The 19,915-nt window shown below is 49.0% G+C and overlaps 1 protein-coding gene and 1 pseudogene across 1 annotated transcript in view; one reads left to right on the top strand and one right to left on the bottom strand.

Annotated features, from left to right (window-relative positions):
- Positions 1–19,915, bottom strand: part of LOC115485198 (uncharacterized) — a 2,106,330-nt gene that overhangs the window by 961,579 nt on the left and 1,124,836 nt on the right. The window contains 1 exon segment of the mRNA XM_050983901.1: positions 2,450–2,479. Within this exon segment, the coding sequence (XP_050839858.1) occupies positions 2,450–2,479 (30 nt within the window).
- The window catches only part of LOC103825013 (zinc finger protein 208-like), a 742,626-nt pseudogene that overhangs the window by 628,941 nt on the left and 93,770 nt on the right, over positions 1–19,915 (top strand).

Here is a 19,915-nt window from a genome sequence, read left to right as displayed (position 1 = left end):
GGGCCCCACCGGGGTCTCCTCTGGGCCTCCTAGAACAGCCGGCAATGGAAAACAATCGATTTTGGCCTTCCCGGCGAGGCCACAACTTAAACTTTGTTCCTTTAGCCTCGCTGCAGACACCTCCAGGGCGTTTTCTGCACACAGTCCCAGCCCCCAGCACTTGCTGAAGGTGCTCCCTGCAAATGTCCCACTGCCAGGGGGCCCTGTCCTTGCTGTCACCTGCTGGGGCTGGCCATGGACAGAGCTGCTGGACTTGCATTTCCAGCTGCTGTGCAGCCAAAGCTGAGGGATCTGCAGGTGCCTGAAAATAACAACTGGAATAGGAGCCTCTCTCCAGGGGGAAATCTCCCCTCCTGTGCCAGCCCGTGGCAATGCTGCCATTCTCTGCTGCTGCTGCTGCTGCCGGGGCACTCGGGGCTCTGGCTGAGCAGCAAAGGTGACCCTGAGCCAGGAGCTTTCCTTGCCTGCAGCAAAGCCTGAGCACACAAAGCCTTTCCCGGTGCTATGCCCTGCCCCAGGAGGGATTGTGCCAGTGGAGCTGACCTGAAATTTCTTCACCTAGGCAGCTTTAGGACACGCAACATGGAGAAGCCAGAGCCCACTTTCAGCTTTGCACAGCCCTCCAGAAGAATCCTGAGTGTGAAGCAGCCTGGGAGCAGGGTTTGGTGTCAGGGGAGGGGAACTCAGAGCCCTTTTCTGCCCTGTGGGCTGAGGCTCTGCATTTCCAATGGCCCTGCAGCTGCTGAAGGGGTCTTTCTGGTTCAGCTGAGAACAGTTCTGAGAGCCTGTCCTAAACCTGCTTTTCCTGCAAATGTGCCCAAGGAATCCTCATTTTTTGCAGCCCCAGGCCTTGTGTGAGTGCAGGTGTGACAACTGACCAGCTGGACCAGCTCTGCTGGGGGGAGTTCTCCTTTTCTTCTTCTGGTTTTTCTTCTATTTGTTTTGGGTTTTTTTTTTAGTTTCTTTTTGGTTTTTTTTTTTTTATTTGTTTTTTGATTATTTTGTGGTTGGTTGTTGTTTTTTTTTTTTTTTTTTGGGTGGTGGTGGGTTTTTTTTTTTTTGGTATGGTTTTGTATGGATTTTTTTGGTTTTTTGTTTTTTGGTTTTTTAATGAACTCTCTCTGTCATATCTGGGCAGAGCTCTGTCACTGTGTCTGACGCTTGTCTGTGGCACTGGGCAGGTGGCCAGAGGGACCTTCCTCGAGCAGTGTGCAGAGGAATCCACATCAGCCCAGGCCAGGGTGGGCAGTTCCATGGACTGGACACGGCTCTGGACGCTTCCCTTGGAGCCACTGCAGGGAGGGAATGCTGGGGCTGTCACCACTGGGGTGTCACACACTGGGGAATGCTGGGGCTGTCACCGCTGGGGTGTCACACACAGGGAATGCTGGGGCTGTCACCGCTGGGGTGTCACACCCAGGGGAATGGTGGGGCTGTCACCGCTGGGGTGTCACACACAGGGGAACGCTGGGGCTGTCACCACTGGGGTGTCACACACAGGGGAACGCTGGGGCTGTCACCGCTGGGGTGTCACACACAGGGAACGCTGGGGCTGTCACCGCTGGGGTGTCACACACAGGGGAACGCTGGGGCTGTCACCGCTGGGGTGTCACACACAGGGGAACGCTGGGGCTGTCACCTGCTGGGGTGTCACACACAGGGAACGCTGGGGCTGTCACCTGCTGGGGTGTCACACACAGGGAATGCTGGGGCTGTCACCGCTGGGGTGTCACACACAGGGAACGCTGGGGCTGTCACCTCTGGGGTGTCACACACAGGGGAATGCTGGGGCTGTCACCGCTGGGGTGTCACACACAGGGGAACGCTGGGGCTGTCACCGCTGGGGTGTCACACACAGGGGAACGCTGGGGCTGTCACTGCTGGGGTGTCACACACAGGGAACACTGGGGCTGTCACCGCTGGGGAGACACAGACAGGAGAGCGCTGGGGCTGTCACTGCTCCCGACCTGTCCCCAACAGCTCTGCCAGTACCTCGAGGGGACACAAAGGGTGAGAATTGCAGAAGGGGCTGAGCTGGGCCAGACCCTTTGGCATCACTGAGTTACAGAATCACAGAATTACTGGGTTGGATGAGACCTTCAAGATCATGAGTCCAACCCACGCCCTAACACCACCTCAACTAAACCATGACCCTGAGTGCCACATATAATCTTTTTTTAACACATCCAGAAGTGGTGACTATATCACCACCCTGGGCAAACCAATCCAATACTTTATCACCCTTTCTGTAGAAAACTTTTTCCTGATATCCAACCTATATTTCCCTTGGCACAGCTTAAGACTGTGTCCTCTGGTTCTGTCAGTTGTTGCCTGGAGAAAGAGACCGATCCCCACCTGACTACAACCACCTTTCAGGAAGTTGTGGAGAGTTTTAAGGTCACCTCTGAATCTGCTTTTCTCCAGGCTAATCAACCCCAGCTCCCTCAGCCACTCCTCACAGGACTTTCTTTCCAAGCCCCTCACCAGCCTTGTTGCCCTTCTCTGGACATGCTCCAGACCCTCCATGTCCTTCCTAAATTGGGGGCCCAGAACTGGACACAGCACTCAAGGTACGGTGCCCGTACGGGGGAAGAATGCCAAGTACACCAGTGCCAAGTACAGGGGAAGAATGACCTCCCTGCTCCTGCTGACCACACCATTCCTGATCCAGACCAGGAGCCCTTGGCCTTCTTGGCCACCAGGGCACACTGCTGGCCCATGTCCAGCTGGCTGTCAGTCAGCACCCCCAGGTCCCTTTGTGCCTGGGCACTGTCCAGCCACACTGTTCCCAGCCCATAGCATTGCAGGAGGTTATTGTGGCCAAAATGCAGGACTGGGCACTTGGACTTATTAAACTTCATCCTATTGGACTCTGCCCATCCCTTCAACCATTTCAGGTCTCCCTGCAGAGCCCTCCTACCTTCCAGCACATGGACACACGCTGCCAGCTTAGTGTCATCAGCAGATTTACTAATGAAAGCCTCAATCCATGTCATCAATAAAAATATTGAACAGAGCTGGCCCAAGCACAGAGCCCTGAGGGACACCCCTGGTGCCTGGCTCCCAGCTGGATGCAGCCCCGCTCACCAGCACTCTCTGGGCCGGCCATCCAGCCAGTTCTGAACCCAGCACAGAGTTCCAGGAGCTTTTCCAGGAGTGTGCTGTGGGAGACAGTGCCAAAGGCCTTGCTGGAGTTCAAACAGACACATCCACAGCCTTTCCTGCATCCACCAGGAGCGTCACCTGGTCACAAAAGGAGACCAGGTTGGTCAAACATTACCTACCACTCCTAAACCCCTGCTGGCTGGGTCTGACACCCTGGCCATCCTGTAAGTGCTGGGTGATGACACTCAGTATAAACTGTTCCATCATCTCACCAGGTCAGATCTCATCTCAGACTGACTGGCCTGTGATTACCAGGATCTTCCTTCCCACCCTTGTTGTGCATGGGTGTCACATTGGGCAGCTTCCAGTCATCCAGAGCCTCACCAGTGAGCCAGGACTGCTGGTAAATGATGGAGAGTGGCTTTGCAAGCTCATTTGCCAGCTCTCTCATTACCCTGGAGTGGATCCTGTCTGGTCCCATGGATTTATGAGCATCCAAGAAGCTCAGGAGTTCTTTGACTGCCTCCTCTTGGATAATGGGGGCACCATTCTGCTCCCTGACACCATCAACCATTCCAGGCGGGCAGGTGTCTTGAGGGCAGGTCATCTTCCCACTAAAAACTGAGGCAAAGTAGGCATTAAGCACTTCTGCCTTCTCCTCATCTGCAGATACCAAGTTCCCTCCCTTGTCCAACAAAGAACAAAGGCTGGTCCTACCCTTCCTTCTCGCATTAATGTATTTGTAAAAACACTTTATCCTTTACAGATGCCACCATTCTAAGTTCAAAATGAGCTTTGGCCTCCCTAATTTTTTTTTTCTGCATGCTCCAGCAGCCTTCTTGAATACTTCCTTAGAGACCTGACCCTCCTTCCAAAGCTGATACATCCTCTTTTTATTCCTAAGTTCTTCCAAAACCTCCTTGCCCATCCAGGCTGGACGTTTATCCCACTGACTGATCTTTCGGCACACAGGGACAGTCTGTTCCTGTGCCCTCAAGATCTCTGTTTTGAGGCATGCCCACCTTTCCTGAACTCCGTTGTTTTTAAGGGTTGCTTCCCAAGGGATGCTCTGAATCAGTCTCCTAAACAGGCCAAAGTCTGCCCTCCGGAAGTTCAATGTAAGAGTCTTACTGGTCCTCCTCCTGACTTCACCAAATATTGAGAACTCTATTATTTCATGATCATTCTGCCCCAAGTGACCTCCAGCCACCACATCTCCCACCAGCCCTTCTCTGTTTGCAAACAGCAGATCTAACACAGCCCCTCTCCTGGTGGGTTCACCCACCAGCTGCAACAGAAAGTTGTCCTCCATACATTCTAAGAATTTCCTGGACTACCTCTTTACTGCTGTATTAAGTTCCCAGCAAATGTCTGGTAGGATGAAGTTACCCACAAGAACAAGGGCTGATAATCTTGAAACAAGCTCAGCTCCCACACTGAGAACTTGTGGACCCTGGGCTGCCCTTCTTGGTCCCTGCACGCTCAACCAGGCTGAGATGGACACTGATGGTGTCTGGGCCAGGCTCTCTGAGCCCAGCCCAGCTCTCTGCAAGCTCTCCCAGCTGCCCTGAGCTCTGGGCAGCACCAAGGGCCTCTCCCCAGCCCAGCCCAGCCGGCTCTGGCCTTACAGCTCTGCTCAGGCCAGGCTGCTCTGGGCACTGCCCCACGGCCTCAGCCCCTGCCAAGGGCACAGCAGCAGCTGCAGCTGCCACAGGACTCAGCCCCAGCCATGGGGGAAGGGGCTTGGCCAAGGCACAAGGAGGCTCCCTGGGTGCCCTGCTCCCCTCTGGCTGAGGTGCTGAGAGCTCTGCAGCCCCTGCTGCCATCCCACCTGCCCAGGGCAGCACAAGAGCCCCGGCCTTGGGGCCCTCCAGAGCTGCTCCTGCTCCAGGCCCAGGGCCCATCCCAGAGCTGGGGCAGCCACAAAGCTGTGCCCATTTCTTTTCACGTCTGCTCTGATGGGGATGGATCCTCAGCCACTTGGAGGTTGATGATGAATTTTACTTCTCCAGAGGCCTCTTTTTTCTTGAGTTTTTCAGTTCAAGAATTCACTGAAAAAGGCTCATAAACATTTGTTCCAAAACACCTGAACAACAAAGGCCCCAAGGAATAATTCAAATTTTAAATTCTTCTGTGGTTAATTCAAGAAATTTCAGAAGTGTATTTAAAGTGAATCTGCTATATTAAAAAAAAAAAAAAAAAAAGCAGGGACAACTATTGTCCTCTTTTCTTTTCATGTTTATTGTTTGGTATTGCTGCCCGTATCCAAAGAGAGTAAAACACAAAACAACAAAGTTGTTTTATGCGGTGCTTTATTAAGGGCCCTGGGGTCTCTGCGGACTAGCGTCCCAAAATCAGAGTCCCAGCTTCCCAACAAACTTACAGGATTCTTTATACTTCTCTAAGCTTTCCTTGACTAACGGTTACATTGTATCTCTAACAGAACATTCCTTAGGGACATACATCATGTAGATGACAATTTCTTCCTCTACTGCACATTCTTTAGATAATCATGCTCTACTGATTTGTTGCAACACTGGTTTTAGTTCACATATATTGTGCCAAGGGCCTACTTGGGTTACAATCCTTAGCATAACTACGTCTAATACATAATTTTGCTATTCTCATTTAAATATTAGAATACCTCACTGCAACAAGTCCCCCCTTTTGAGCATTCCTCAATCTTAGATTTGCAGGAATGCTCAAGTCTTTATTTCAGCTTCATTTGGATGTCTGTTCTCTTCGTACGGGGCGGTGGCGTTGCTGGAATTCGAGTCATTGCATCCATCAGTCATCGAGTGTGCATACGCTCTCGTCTAATCATACCTACGATACATCTATATACTCCAAAAATGATTAGTATTAATATCAAGAACATCAATATATATTGAATTGCTGAAGATATCCAACCAGAGACTTGGAGCCCTAAGGAATCAAACAATGCCCCGATCCAATTGTGTTCTGTTTCTTTTTCTAATTCTTTGGTCTTTTCTTCTATATTTTCTAATTGTAAAATATCTTTTTCTACTTCAATGGTCACATTTGGGATATGGATGCAGCAATGATCTATTTTCTTGTTCAGGTAACCACAAACCCCATGTTCTTTTAGTAACAGCATATCTAAGGCCATTCTGTTCTGCAAGGTCATTTTTGTAGTGGCTTGCAATTGCAAATTTAAATCTTTAAATCCCTTTTTGGTGGCTGCTGCTAATCTCTCGGTCTGACCCATCAATCTTTAAATCATGTCTCTATTTTGATATGCTGCAATAGGTGCAAAGAATAATTCCAGGGCCCATCCAAATTTAACCCCACTATCTGGTTCGTGCCACTCATCTTCTGGACTCACATCTCTCTTTTGTCTATTATTCTTGTCACTCAAGCTTGATTGTCTCCAAAATGGACACCAGGTAGGAATCCCAAGTGTGATTTGTGTAACTGGCCCATCAATGGGGAGATGTGTAGTCCACTGTCCATGTCCCATTACCCAAACTAAATTACCGGGGCTGCGAATTGTGGCTGATCTACAATTTACTGGAGTTTGGTTACGTATATTCCCGTTTATTGAGTGATTGTACCCCCGGCATTCACATCCCCACTTAAGCAGTACTCTCACTGGAATTAGTCCAATGTCATTTTCCGGGGTGTCACAGGTATACACCTGCATGCAATTCCAATTCTCTTTCTGCTTCCTAAGCTCCCGGTGTGCTGTCACCGCTGCTGTGACTGAGCGATGGGTTTGGTTCTTTCTTCCTATCCAGTGGATACACCACTTTACTGATCCTAGGTAGCTATAGGTCTCTAAAAGACTGGGCCCCCATATTGTCTTCCATTCTTCCTCTAATGAAATATTCTGAGAAACGTTCTGACATACTATTTCGTTATACCAAAGAGTCTTAGGAACACTCGCTCTAAGGACTTCATCATAGCTGCACCGCCCCACACTTCTAAATCGTCTTATTTTGGCAACTCGATAACTAGGTAGTTTTTGACAATCATCCCTGCTCCTGGGAATGGACCAGGACTCCCGACTGCCTACAATCTTATGTTCCATTTCCACCCGCTGTTTCAATTCACTGCAACATATCTGAGTGGTATTTCTCTCCAATTTTGGTAGGGGTCCAATCGGGATTATTCCCCACGGAATGGGCTCTCCTGCAGCTCGTGGTAGTGGTAGGCAAGCCGTAATTCTTGAAACATTCTGTACTATTCCAAAATCTCTGATTAACCCAACTACTAAATTTTCTTGCTCTTCCCCCCTTTGGAAGTTGAAAGTTTCACTGCTATTTCTCAACTCTCTAATTTTTCGATTAAACACTCTTCCTCTCGTCAGTGAAACTGTGATTCTAGCGTGTATCCACCAAGCATCTTGAGCCACCCAACACCAATACTTACCCTCGTCTGAGGATTGCACATCTTGAATGACCAAAGTTACTGTATTCCCTAGTCTCTTTTCCCTCTGGTATTTAGCTGTTTGGAGAAGATTACTTCCCCCAAACCACCATCCAAATTCGGAAAATGTCATTCCCAAATCTAATTTACACATCAATATCACCGGGGATCCTGCCACTGCTCGATATACCCCATGTGATGGCCTCATTCCCTGTCCCAGGTGTGCTCTTCCTTTAACTTCTCTCTCTCCATATGAGGATTGCATCCCACAAACCACTATACAAATGTATTTTCCTTCTGATTCTGATTCTCCCAATCGTGGTTGTGTCTCATTGTACCATCCCATACCTCCCTGATCTGTAACCCATGCATTGCTTCGACCCTTTGGTTTGTCCCACAATCCTGCAGTATTCCATTTCCACCATGTGACTGAATAAATGGTACCACAAGAATCCTGGGTGGTGAAAGAGCAATTAACTCGTAAAGGAGGTCCATCCCACATATCAACATCAGCAGTGGAAGGAGTTATGATTATCCCAGTGTCATTTCTTTCCCAATTCCCAACCCTTAACTGTATATATTTGTAATCTAAGCTCCATCGGATCCTGACCAAACAAGTGAATTTATCTGAGTCCTTCACAGTTATGTTTCTTAAAGTGATGATTGAATTACCAGTTTGTGCATCCTTATCCCAAGTCGTGACAGCATTGTGATTTTCGACACTGTTCCTGTTCCCTCTTTTCCAATATACAGTCACCTCCCTGGCTCCAGCTCTCTGGTCATCTGTAAAAACACAAGTTAAGTTCACATTCATTCCTTCCAATGCTCCTACAACTGGTTCAGGGACTGATACAACAACAAAACCATTGACAAATGGACATCTTTTTACAACCAGAAATACGATAATTAACAACGTGGTTCTTTTGCTTGGATTATCATCCGAGTTGGGGATAGTACTTGTGTCTCCCATTGTGCAGGAACTTTCTTGACTCTGGTGTAGTGGATCCACGAGTGGATCCCTGCTACTTTAACGGCTGTAAAGGTTGTCAATATCACCTGATGTGGACCATCCCATGCTTCCCTCAGGGGATCAGTTTGCCAGTTCGTTATGTACACCTGGTCTCCTGGTTGTATGTCATGTACAGGATTTTCCAGTGGCAGTGGCCGATTCCACTGCAATGCTCCACGCAGAGCACTGAGAACTCTGTGAAAGGATAGAACATAATTGAAAATCACCTGATCTCCGTACACATGTGGGTCGCCCCTCAATGTAGTTGCATGATACGGTTTCCCGTACAGAATTTCGAAAGGGCTGACTCCCACCCTTTCTCTAGGCTTTATCCTAATTCTGAGCAAAGCTAACGGTAAAGCCTGCGGCCACTGCAATTTGGCTTCTTGACAGATTTTCTTTATTTGATTTTTCAGTGTTTGATTCATTCTCTCAACCTGACCACTCGACTGAGGTCTCCAGGGAGTGTGTAGATTCCAAGTGATATCAAGCATTCTAGCCACCTCCTGTACAATGTTAGCAATAAAATGTGGTCCCCGGTCTGACGACAATCCCAATGGTACCCCAAATCTCGGAATGATCTCTTTTAATAGAGTCCTGATTACTTCCTTAGCCTGATTGGTACGACAGGGAAAGGCCTCTGGCCATCCTGAGAAAGTACACACATATACCAACACATACTTGTACCCCTGAACCCTCGGTAATTCTGAAAAATCTAACTGCCAATAATCTCCTGGCTCTGCCCCAGTTTGAAGCCTACCTAGCTGGATTTGCTTCCTAACTATGGGGTTATTTTTCAGACACACCGGACACATTGCATTCACCCGCTTTGCCATTGTTAACATCTGGTTAGAAACCATCTCCTTTTTCAAAAATTTTACCAATACCTCTGCTCCCCAATGACACTTATTGTGCTCTGTAACAAGGATTGCATTCATTATTTGTTTTGGGACCACCACTTGTCCTGTAGTTGTGACGTACCATCCAGTTGCGTTTTTCTGTGCCCTCAACAATTTGGCCAGCTTCTCATCCTCTGATGAGTAGTGTGGTGGTTTGTTTAAGTAAGGAGAAATAGGGGTTACCTTTGTAGGGATCAAAGCCATCTGGGTCCATACCAGCCGTGCAGCCTCCTTGGCAGCCGAATCTGCCAGGCGATTTCCTTGGAAAATTTTTCCTTCTTCTTTCTGATGCCCACGTACATGCATGACGGCCACCTTTTCTGGCTTGTGGACTGCTTCTAGTAAGGCTAAAACTTCTGTGTGATGTTTGATCATAGTTCCTTGTGCACTAAGTAATCCCCTCTCTTTCCATAAAGCTCCATGTATGTGTACTACCCCGAAAGCATATTTAGAATCAGTCCAAATGTTTACCTTCTTTCCAGCGCTGAGTACCAGTGCCCTTGTAAGGCCTATGACCTCCGCTTTCTGGGCCGAGGTTCCTGGAGGTAATGCTTTGGCTTCTATAACTTGGGTTGTGGAGACAACAGAGTACCCGGCATACCTGGTCCCACTTTCCACGAAGCTTGATCCATCTGTGAACAACTCCCAGTCGGGATCTTCCATTGGTGTGTCCTTCAGATCCATCCGGCTGGAGTACACCTGCTCAATTATTTCCATGCAGTCATGGGCTAATTCCCCTTCTGCTGTTTCACTGCGGAGAAACTCAGCTGGGTTGATATGGTTAGTTGTTTTCAGTTCCACATCATCTTGTTCCCTCAAAATGGCCTGGTATTGTAGCATTCTGCTAGATGATAACCAATGTCCCCCTTTCTGTTCCAACACTGTCAATACCATGTGGGGAACGAACACTTCTATTTTCCTTCCCAATGTTAATTTTCAAGCTTCCTGTATCAGTATGACAGTGGCCGCTACGGCCCGCAAGCATGATGGCCACCCCATACTGACAGTGTCCAATTGTTTGGAGAAATAACCCACTGGCCTTTTCCAGGACCCCAGTCGTTGGGTAAGTACCCCCAATGCCAACCGCTGTCTCTCATTCACATAAAGTTGAAAATCTTTATTCAGGTCCGGCAGGCCCAAAGCAGGGGCTTCTTTTAGAGCTTGCTTTAACTCCTGGAATGCTTTTTCCTAGCAGTATTCCATTCTAGCTTGGGCTCTTTCAGAGCTTCATACAATGGTTTTGCAAGCAGTCCAAAATTTAAGATCCATAATCTACACCACCCCACCATGCCCATAAAGGACCTTAATTCTTGATGATTTCTAGGGAGGGGTATAGAACAGATCGCCTCCACACGATTTGTCCCCAGTTTATGCTTTCCTTGGCTCAGCTCACAACCCAAACACAGCACCTTTTCCTGAATGAGTTGTGCTTTTTCTTTCAATACTCGGTAACCAGACTGTCCCAACATGTTTAACAGTGCAATTGTTAGCGTCAGGCATACCCCTCTTTCTTCAGTAGCTAGCAGGATATCATCCACATATTGCAAGAGTACATACCTAGACGGTGGTTCTTTCACCTGGGTGGTCCTCCATTCCTCCAGTTCCTTGGCCAACTGATTGCCAAAGATTGTGGGGCTGTTGCTGAATCCCTGGGGTAAACGTGTCCATGTCAGCTGCTTCTTCCGTCCTGTGTTAGGGTCTTCCCATTCAAAGGCAAAGTACTTCATGCTTTCCGCGGCCAGTGGGATGCAGAAGAAGGCATCTTTCAAATCAATCACAGTAAACCATTTAAAGCGTTCTGACACAGATGTTAACAAAGTATAAGGATTAGCAACCACTGGGTGGATGTCCTTAACTATTTTGTTAATTGCCCTTAAATCCTGTACTAGCCTGTACTTACCATTTGGCTTACGCACCGGGAATATAGGGGTATTGTATTCCGATTCACATTCTTGTAATAACCCTAAAGTAATAAATTGAGCTATTGTGGGAGCCACCCCCTGCTTTGCCTCTGTCCTAATGGGATATTGTTTAATTCTAACTGGTTGTGCCCCTTCTTTTAATTCCACCACTACAGGTTGGGCTGCTTTGGACTTCCCTGGTACTCCTGTTTCCCAAACCCAAGGGACTACTGCTTGTTCTACTTCGGGCGGGATTGGCACTGGATCAGCTTCTTTTAATATGAAAATTTTTCCAATTTCTTCATGTGGAATTTCCAATTTAGCTCTCCCATCTTCGAAAATAATTTTTGCATTGAGTAGGGATAATAAGTCCCGACCAAATAACGGTTTTGGACAATTTGGCATATATAAAAATTGATGATCCAGTTCCTTCCCACCAAACCTCAAACTGAGGGGCTTCAGAAAGGGTCTCTCCTCAAGTTGTCCCATAGCTCCGACCACCTGTATGGTAGTGTCACTAATTGGTCCTAGACGTTTATTTAATACTGAATAAGTAGCCCCTGTATCTACCATAAATTCCTGTTCTCTGCCTTCCACCTCTATTCTTACCTTGAGGTCCTGGTCTAGTCAGCTCTGGTTCTGATAATTTCCCAGTATCATAGCCTGAGCTTGGGCGACATCTGCTGGCGCCATTGGGTAAGTTATCATAGGGCTCCCGGTCTCGCTCCCATTTCCTCCTCTCCCCATCCCATACCTTACAGGGCAGTCGTCTTTCCAGTGGCCAATCTGTCTACAAAATGCACACTGATTTGAGCTTAGTCCTCGAGTAAACCCATTGCCAAAACCCCCCATATTGGTCCCTGCATTCAGAAAGAATCCCCTGCCTCTGCCAAAACCACCACGTCCACGTCCTCTGCCTCCCCGTCCTCTGCCCCTTTGTCCTCCAGCCTGCTGCTGCATTACTGCCAAAATATTGGCTTGTTGTCGCTTTGCTGTCTCTTTTTCCCTATTATTATACACCTTCCATGCAGTCTCTAAAAGTTTATCTAACCTCCGGGTGTCCTCACCCTCCAGCTTCTGCAATTTCCTCCGAATATCATCCTGTGACTGACCCATAAACAACAAGGCTATCTGTAACTGCCCTTCTTCCTTTTCAACATCCAGACTAGTATATTTCCTTGCCGCTTCCTTCAGCCTTTCCAAAAATGCCGACGGGGATTCATTCTTTTCTTGTCTTACTGCATACAGCTTGGACCAATTTAATGCTTTAGGCATTCCTGTTCTTACTCCCTCTAACAACAGTTCCTGGAACTTTTTCAATCTCCGATGCCCCTCAATGCTATTTGGATCCCACCCCGGGTCATCGGTAGGCACGATTTCTCCCACCGTAACTCCTGCCAGCCTCTGTGCCCGTATATCCTCCCTAGCCCTTTCCTTAGCAGCGCGCATTACCATATCCTTTTCAGTTGAATCCATCAGAGTGTCTAACAACACCTGCAAATCATTCCAATCAGGATTTTGTGTTTTAATAACCATTTTAACCACCCACCCAGTTCTCTCTGGATCCTCCCGGTAGCTTCCCGCTGTCTGTTTTCAAATCACTAAATCACTCGGGGAGAAGGGTACCTTTATTACCACCCGCTCCCCTTGGGGTGCTACTGCCTCCCTCAGCGGAGCAATCATGTGGGGTTCCCCCTGATTCCGTCTCCCCTGTCGTGTACGAGCCGCGAGTGGAGTTCTTTGAACACTACGGGAACTGCCGGGGGAAGGGGTTTGGGGACGAAGGGTAACCTTTGCCTGTGAGACTCCTGGGGTCTCCAAAGATTCAGTATCATCATCCCCCTCACCCTCATCATCCCCATCATCCTCTTCCAAATCCTCATATTCTTTCTTACTTATCTCTATCCGTTCCCTTTTCTCTGGTTCTAAAGGTGGAGCGGAAGCAGCAATACACAGTGACAAATCCTCCTCCTCTCAGTTGGCTTTAACTGCACAGCTCACACACACATTCCGCTTCTTACATTCCAGACACTCCTCATCATTTTGGACTTCTAACATCATAATACCACATTCCTTCTGCCACTCTGTTTTTTGTCCCAAATAGTAAAACAAATCCAGATATGGTATTTCCCCCACTTCTCATTCTTCCTTAAATACTGCATTAGGGGAGCTATCACAGCGTGATCTATTGTGCCATTTAAAGGCCATTCTGACCCTCCCTCAGAGGCATACAAGGGCCACAAGCGATTACAAAAATCAATCATTTTCCCTTTTCGTAATTTGTCTTGATCAAAGCTTTCCGATTTCCATCTCCCTACTAAACAACCCAGCAGGGTATTCCCTGGCACTTTCTCATTGGATTGGACAAGTGCTTTGAATGTTTTAAAAGGCATCATATCACAATACAATTTTACCACAGCAAAATAAAACAGAGGATACAAAAAGAGATTTCCAGAGAGAGAAATAGAACAGACCAACCAAATACAATTTTACCACTGCAAAATGAAACAGAAAATACAAAAAGAAATTTACAAAGAGAGAGAAATGGAACAGACCAACCCAACCAATCTTGCCACTACTCGTCGCCGCGAGGGGCAAGTGCCGGACAAGCGAAGCTTTCGCCGCGTCTTACAGCTGGCGCCTAGGCTTTTCCACTAAGACGTCTTTAGCCCAATCCTGAGAGGATTGCCACCTCGTCTTACGGACAGGCACCCAATACCAATACCAGAAATAAAGCACCTTCGGGCTTACCTCCTCACAGTCGTCCGACAGGCGCGGGGGTCGGGCACCAACCGATGACTCCCTGAGAATCACTCGGTGCCAGCGTGGAGTGGATCAGGACGTGAACCGCCCCAGCCACCTTCGGAGTCCTGCCGCGGTCGCCAGAAAACTGCTGCCCGTATCCAAAGAGAGTAAAACACAAAACAACAAAGTTGTTTTATGCGGTGCTTTATTAAGGGCCCTGGGGTCTCTGCGGACTAGCGTCCCAAAATCAGAGTCCCAGCTTCCCAACAAACTTACAAGATTTTTATACTTCTCTAAGCTTTCCTTGACTAACGTTTACATTGTATCTCTAACAGAACATTCCTTAGGGACATACATCATGTAGATGACAATTTCTTCCTCTACTGCACATTCTTTAGATAACCATGCTCTACTGATTTCTTGCAACACTGGTTTTAGTTCACATATATTGTGCCAAGGGCCTACTTGGGTTACAATCCTTAGCATACCTACGTCTAATCATAATTTAGCTATTCTTATTTGAATATTAGAATAACTCACTGCAACATGGGGACCCCCCTGGATGTGACTCCATTCCTCAGCTGCTCTGAGTGCCAGGGGTTTGATGAGGGAAATGGTGGGTATGTGTTTCAGGAATGCAAAGGGCCAAGGCCTGAGCCCCAGCCCCTGGCAAGGCAGATCCTGTCCCTCCCTCAGTGCTCAGGGCTCTTCCCGGGATGGGCACTGGGATGTGGGGATGGGCAATGCCAAGGGCAGGACCATGGGGCGGCCCCTGCCAGGCTGCTGAGCAGGGACAAGGAGGCAATGAGGCCCCAGGGCTGCCAGGGTCACTTGTCCCCTCCTCGTGGCCTCAGGCCCAGGGCCAGCAGCCATGGCCAAAGTGCTGCCCAAGTTGGCTCTGTCAGGGCCCTGCAGCTGCTGCCCATCCCTGTGCCCTGTGCAGCCCAGGCTGTCCTACGGTGTCCCTGCCCTGGCCTCTGTCCCTGCAGGCTGTGCTCATCCCCCGGCTGCCCCACCTGGCTGGCCCCTTCCTTTGCTGACAGCTCTGCCTCCTGCCTGCCTCTGCCTGCCCACACAAAGCCTTGGGCTGCTCCAGGCTCCTTCTGGGGACGTGCTGCACCACAGCCCTGCTCTGGCAGGGAAATTCCTTTCTCCTCGTGCCCACTCTGGGCCTCCCCAGCTGCCCTTGGTATTTCTTTCTCTGGCTGATTTCTATCACGTCAAAAGGATCCACCATCTCTGAAACCACCCTTCAATCCCTCCCAGGGCTCTTCTCTGCTGTCCTCATTCTTCACCCCCTCTGAGCCCAGAGTTCCTGTGTCCCTGTAGAGTGGTCAAGTGCCTGAGGCCAAGAGCACCTGGACAAGAGGGACAGTTCTTTTCTACAGGAAGGAAACCACAGAACCCCAGGGTTTGAAGGCAGATGAGAAGCAGTCACCAGAGGCCAAGGCAAGCCAGACCTGTCTGTTCCTGCAGCTTTTGTCTGAAGGCAGCCCTTGGATATATGGGGAGTTTTGGGGATGGAATTCCATTTCAGCCATGGGTTCCTGGACTGGAATGACAGTTCTCCATAGGAAGGAAAGGGTGGAGCCCCAGTGTTTCAAAGGCTGATTAGAGGCAGCCCCAAGGAGGCCAAGGCAGCCAGACCTGTTGTCAGGGAGGAATCCTTGGACAGACAGAATTTGGGAGGACAAACCCCACATTTTGTCCATGGGCATCTGGACAAGAAGGACAGTTCTTTTCCACAGGAAGGAAAGTACAGAGCCTCACTGTTTCAATGTCAGATGAGACCTGGCCCTCAGGAAGCCAAGGGAACCTGGACAGTCCTGGCAGCTTTTGCTCTGGGAACTGTCCTTGGGTATAAGGAATTTCAGAGGCTGATTCTCAATTTCAGCCATGGATGCCTGGACTTGAAAGATGTTTTTTCCATGAGAACAAAAGCACAGGCCCCAGTGTTGTGAAGGCAGATGAGAAGTGGCCCCGAGGAGGCCAAGGCCAGCACAGAGTGGGTTGTGTGGGGTCACAGGTTGGGCTATGACATCACAGAGTTTGTTGTGTGACGTCATGGAGCATCTATAGCATCATAGAGGGGATTCTGTGACATTACAGAGCAGGCTGTGAGGTCAAAGTGTGTGCTGTGACATTACAGACTGGCAGTATGACATCACAGAGAGGGTTTTGTGACATCACTGAGGGGTTTTGGAATCACACAGATGTCTGTGACATCATAGGGTGGAATGAGGGGCCATAGAGGAGACTCTGCCATCATAGAGGGTGGCTCTGTGACATCAGAGAGTGGGTTGTGACATCACTGGGTGGCTGTGTAACATCACAGAGCAGTCTGTGACATCACAGAACAGAGTGTGACATCATATTGTGATTTTCTGACACCACAGAGTCTTCTGTGAAATCACAGTGCAGCTGCGATTTCCAGAGCTGGCTCTGTGACGTCACAAGGGTGCTGTGTGACATCCCTGAATGGGCTGAGACAAGGGTGCTGTGTGACATTACAGGAGGCTTTGTGATATCACAAGGGTGTGTGTGACATCACAGGGGCAGTGTGACATCACAGGGGCTGTGTGAGGTCCCTGGTGAGGTCACTCTGCCCTGTCCCCCCTCACAGTTCCCCCCAGAGCAGTCCAACCCTGCTCGTGCCCAGCAGGGTCCCCTGTCCCCCCGGGTCCCCTCGCCCCCGGTGCCGCAGCCTCCCCCAGAGGATGTTCCACGAGATCGACCCCAGAGCCTGACACGGGGACGGGGGCCACGGTCCCAGGGAGTGGGGCAGGGGGACAGGGACTCCCCAGAAGCAGCTCCGTGTCCCCCAGGGCCAGAGCCTGGGCCAGGGCTCCTTCACCCTGTTACGAACGAGGGCTGGAGAGCGCTGAAAAAATCCCCAGCAAGGGATCAGCAAAAACCAGATTTAATATTAAGGGACAGCAACACAAATTTCCTTGGCAAGAGTCACTCTTCTTCTGACTGGACCCTTCAGGCACACCAAGGAAACAAAGCAACAAAAAACCAAACAGAATCCAGGCAATCAAACCAGAAATGAGCCGAGAACGAAGACTTTTCTTGCTCTGGAAAGGAACTGTCCTTTGTCCAGGCACCCATGAAATTTGGGTTCTACCTCCAACACTGCCTGTTGTGACAGACTGGAGGAGATTGTTGGCTCAAAGCATTTGTTGTGCAGGGGAGGAAGGGGCAGGTCCAGCCCTGCCCTGCCCTGGAACCCCAATCCCCCCAGAGCCTCCATCCCAGCCCAGCAGTGTCTGCCAGTCCCTGGCACAGCACAGGCAATGCTCCACAGCCACCTCTGGAGCCCCAGCCCAGCTCCTGAGGGACCAAATGAGCCCAAGTCCCACCTGGGGGAAGGGCCCAGGAAGACCAAGGGCTATTGAAGGCTGACCACAAGGCAAGCACACAGCTTGACCCTGCATCCTCTTGGAATTTCCATCTGAACACTGCTGGAATCCAGGAGCTGGTCACTGTGTGTGTGCTCTCTGTATTTTGTCTTTCTCTCTTTCTGTGTCTTCTTCTTCTGTTTCTCTGCTCCTGCAAAATTTGATTAACATTACATTAACATGCTTAGAGTTTGTGAAGTTGAATGGGCCAAGTCAATGCTTTGAGAAGTGTTTTTTGTTGATTGAATACTGTAGTAAACCTTTTGACAAAGTTTTTCTGATTTTCCTATGTTGCGAGTAAAGTTTGTTTTATGGTTTTGACTTCTTGAGGATCTCTTGTTGATATTTCTCCAATGCATCCAACTCAAGAGTACACAAACAATTGTAATTCCTTTTAAATGGCTCGTCTAGAGAGAATTGTTTTGGGTGATGGGAGTCAGGGCTTGTCTGTCCTGCTTGGCCCAGCCCAGGCAGGGCTTTCCCAGCCCCATTCCACACTCCATTTCCCAGCTGGAGCCCCTGGTGCCTCTGAGTTGTGCTGCCCCAGCCCCAGGGACGCTCTCCTTGTCTGCCCATTCCCCCAGGGGCTCTGGGCAGGGATGGCCTCAGTGGGGGCTGCTGACATCCTCAGCACCTTGGGGGCTGCTGCTGAATTTCACTGCTCCAGAGCCTTGTTCAGCCTTCAGCTCTTCAGTGCAGGAATTCAGTCTCCCAGGGCTCATTAACATTCAGAACACCTTAACAAGCCAAGCATGAAGGAATATTTTGATTTTAATTTTCAAATCCTTTGTGGTTAAATAGACAGATTTCAGTAGTCTATTCAAACTGTATATATTCTATTTAAAAAGACAGTGAGAAAAGTTTTCCTAGGTCCTGTTTAGCTTTTTTTTTCCCTGTTAATAAATTGATGTGTGCAATCAACAATTGACACTGAATCCAAGTACCTCCTCATGCAGTTTGAATGGATATGAAAATCAAGACCCTTTATTATGGCTGACAATCAATCAGACTCTGTCCCTACCCCCACCCCACCATTTCCCCTATCCAAGCCCTGGCACTCAGAGCAGCCTTGTGCAAATCTGAGCTCCCTCCAGCCCAGGCTGCACCTGCAGCTTTCAGCTCCTTGGCTCCAACTCCCACCTGCTTTCCTTGGAGAAGGAGCTGCCTGAGACACAGAGGGATGTTCATTTCTTGTCAGCCAACAAAGCCAAGGGAAGGCACAGCTCCATCAAATGCAAAAGTCATTCCTCTGCTGGATATTAAATCCACTTTCCAGAGCAGACAGTCTCAGAGCAATGGAAAACACCTTCTGTGCCCAGCACAGATCCCAAGGTCCCCCCAAACCCTCCCTGCCCCAATTCTGCCCAGATTTGCTCTTTGCACACACCAGTCACAGGCTGAAGTCAGGAGCTCCCTCCATGCCCAGAGGGAGGAAAAGAGGGAAAAGGGATGAAGAGCTCTCCTGTGCAGAGCCAAGGTCCAAGTGCAGCCCCTGCAGTGGGAACCACAACTCATCAGGTTTGTGTCCTTTGGGCTCAGGGACTGGTGACACTCAGAGACACAGAAAGGTTTCTTGCTACAAACACAAGCTGAACATTTGAACAGTTTCATAACCATCACAGCTCTTCCCTCGTCTGTCTGGAATGTCCCAGCAGCATCTGTCATGTCCCCCATCCCCCAGGGATTTCTGTACAGGAAGAGTTTTAGACAGAGACATAAGGTAATTCTGTGATAGCTATAAACAGAATTAAAATTATGATTTATTATATATTTATTTGAAGTTTAGAAATATTGGTCAACTTCTTGCAGCTCAAAAAATGGAACCAGTAATTTGAGAGGCCCTTGAATGAGCAGAGAGCACCAGGAGAAGGAGATCTGGGAGCAATTGGAAGGACATAGATCCAGTGGTCTAGTGAAGAGATGTTCTTAGACATGGCCATTTAAACAGGAGAGCTGGAAACACCTGAAGGAAGAGGGAGAGGAAATAACAAAGAGAATATTGTTGGCACAAGTAGACAGGAAGATCAATATTTCTTCTCCTTTTGGCATCAGCACAGTTTCAGGAAATTCCTGTTCCTAGTCGAAAATCTTTGCCATTTCTTAAAAGTACTCAAGTGACCCAGATAATAAAAATGTGCCTGTATATTAATAATAATAACAGGATTAAAACCTGAGCCCCATTCCCGGCAAACATCAGTTGTGCCCATGGACAGGCAGTGCCCCTTGTACCCTGAGGTGCCCAGCTGGGATTGGATCTCTCTGAGAGCACCTGAGGGAGAGCAGAGCACCTTGCAAGCTGCAGGTCCCTGACAGCCCCACAGGGCTCCTGTCCCATCAACATCTGCTCTGCTCCAGTCTGGAACAGGGCCCAGCATGGTGCCAGGATCATCAGAGAGCTGAGGTGTGTGCTGGAATTCAATGCCCTCCCCATCCCACAGCAGCCCTGCATTTCCCTCCTGCAGCCTT

The sequence above is a fragment of the Serinus canaria genome, chromosome 25 (assembly GCF_022539315.1).
Source record: "Serinus canaria isolate serCan28SL12 chromosome 25, serCan2020, whole genome shotgun sequence".
NCBI classification, from domain to species: Eukaryota; Metazoa; Chordata; class Aves; order Passeriformes; family Fringillidae; genus Serinus; species Serinus canaria.
This window is presented reverse-complemented; position numbering and strand designations above follow the sequence as displayed.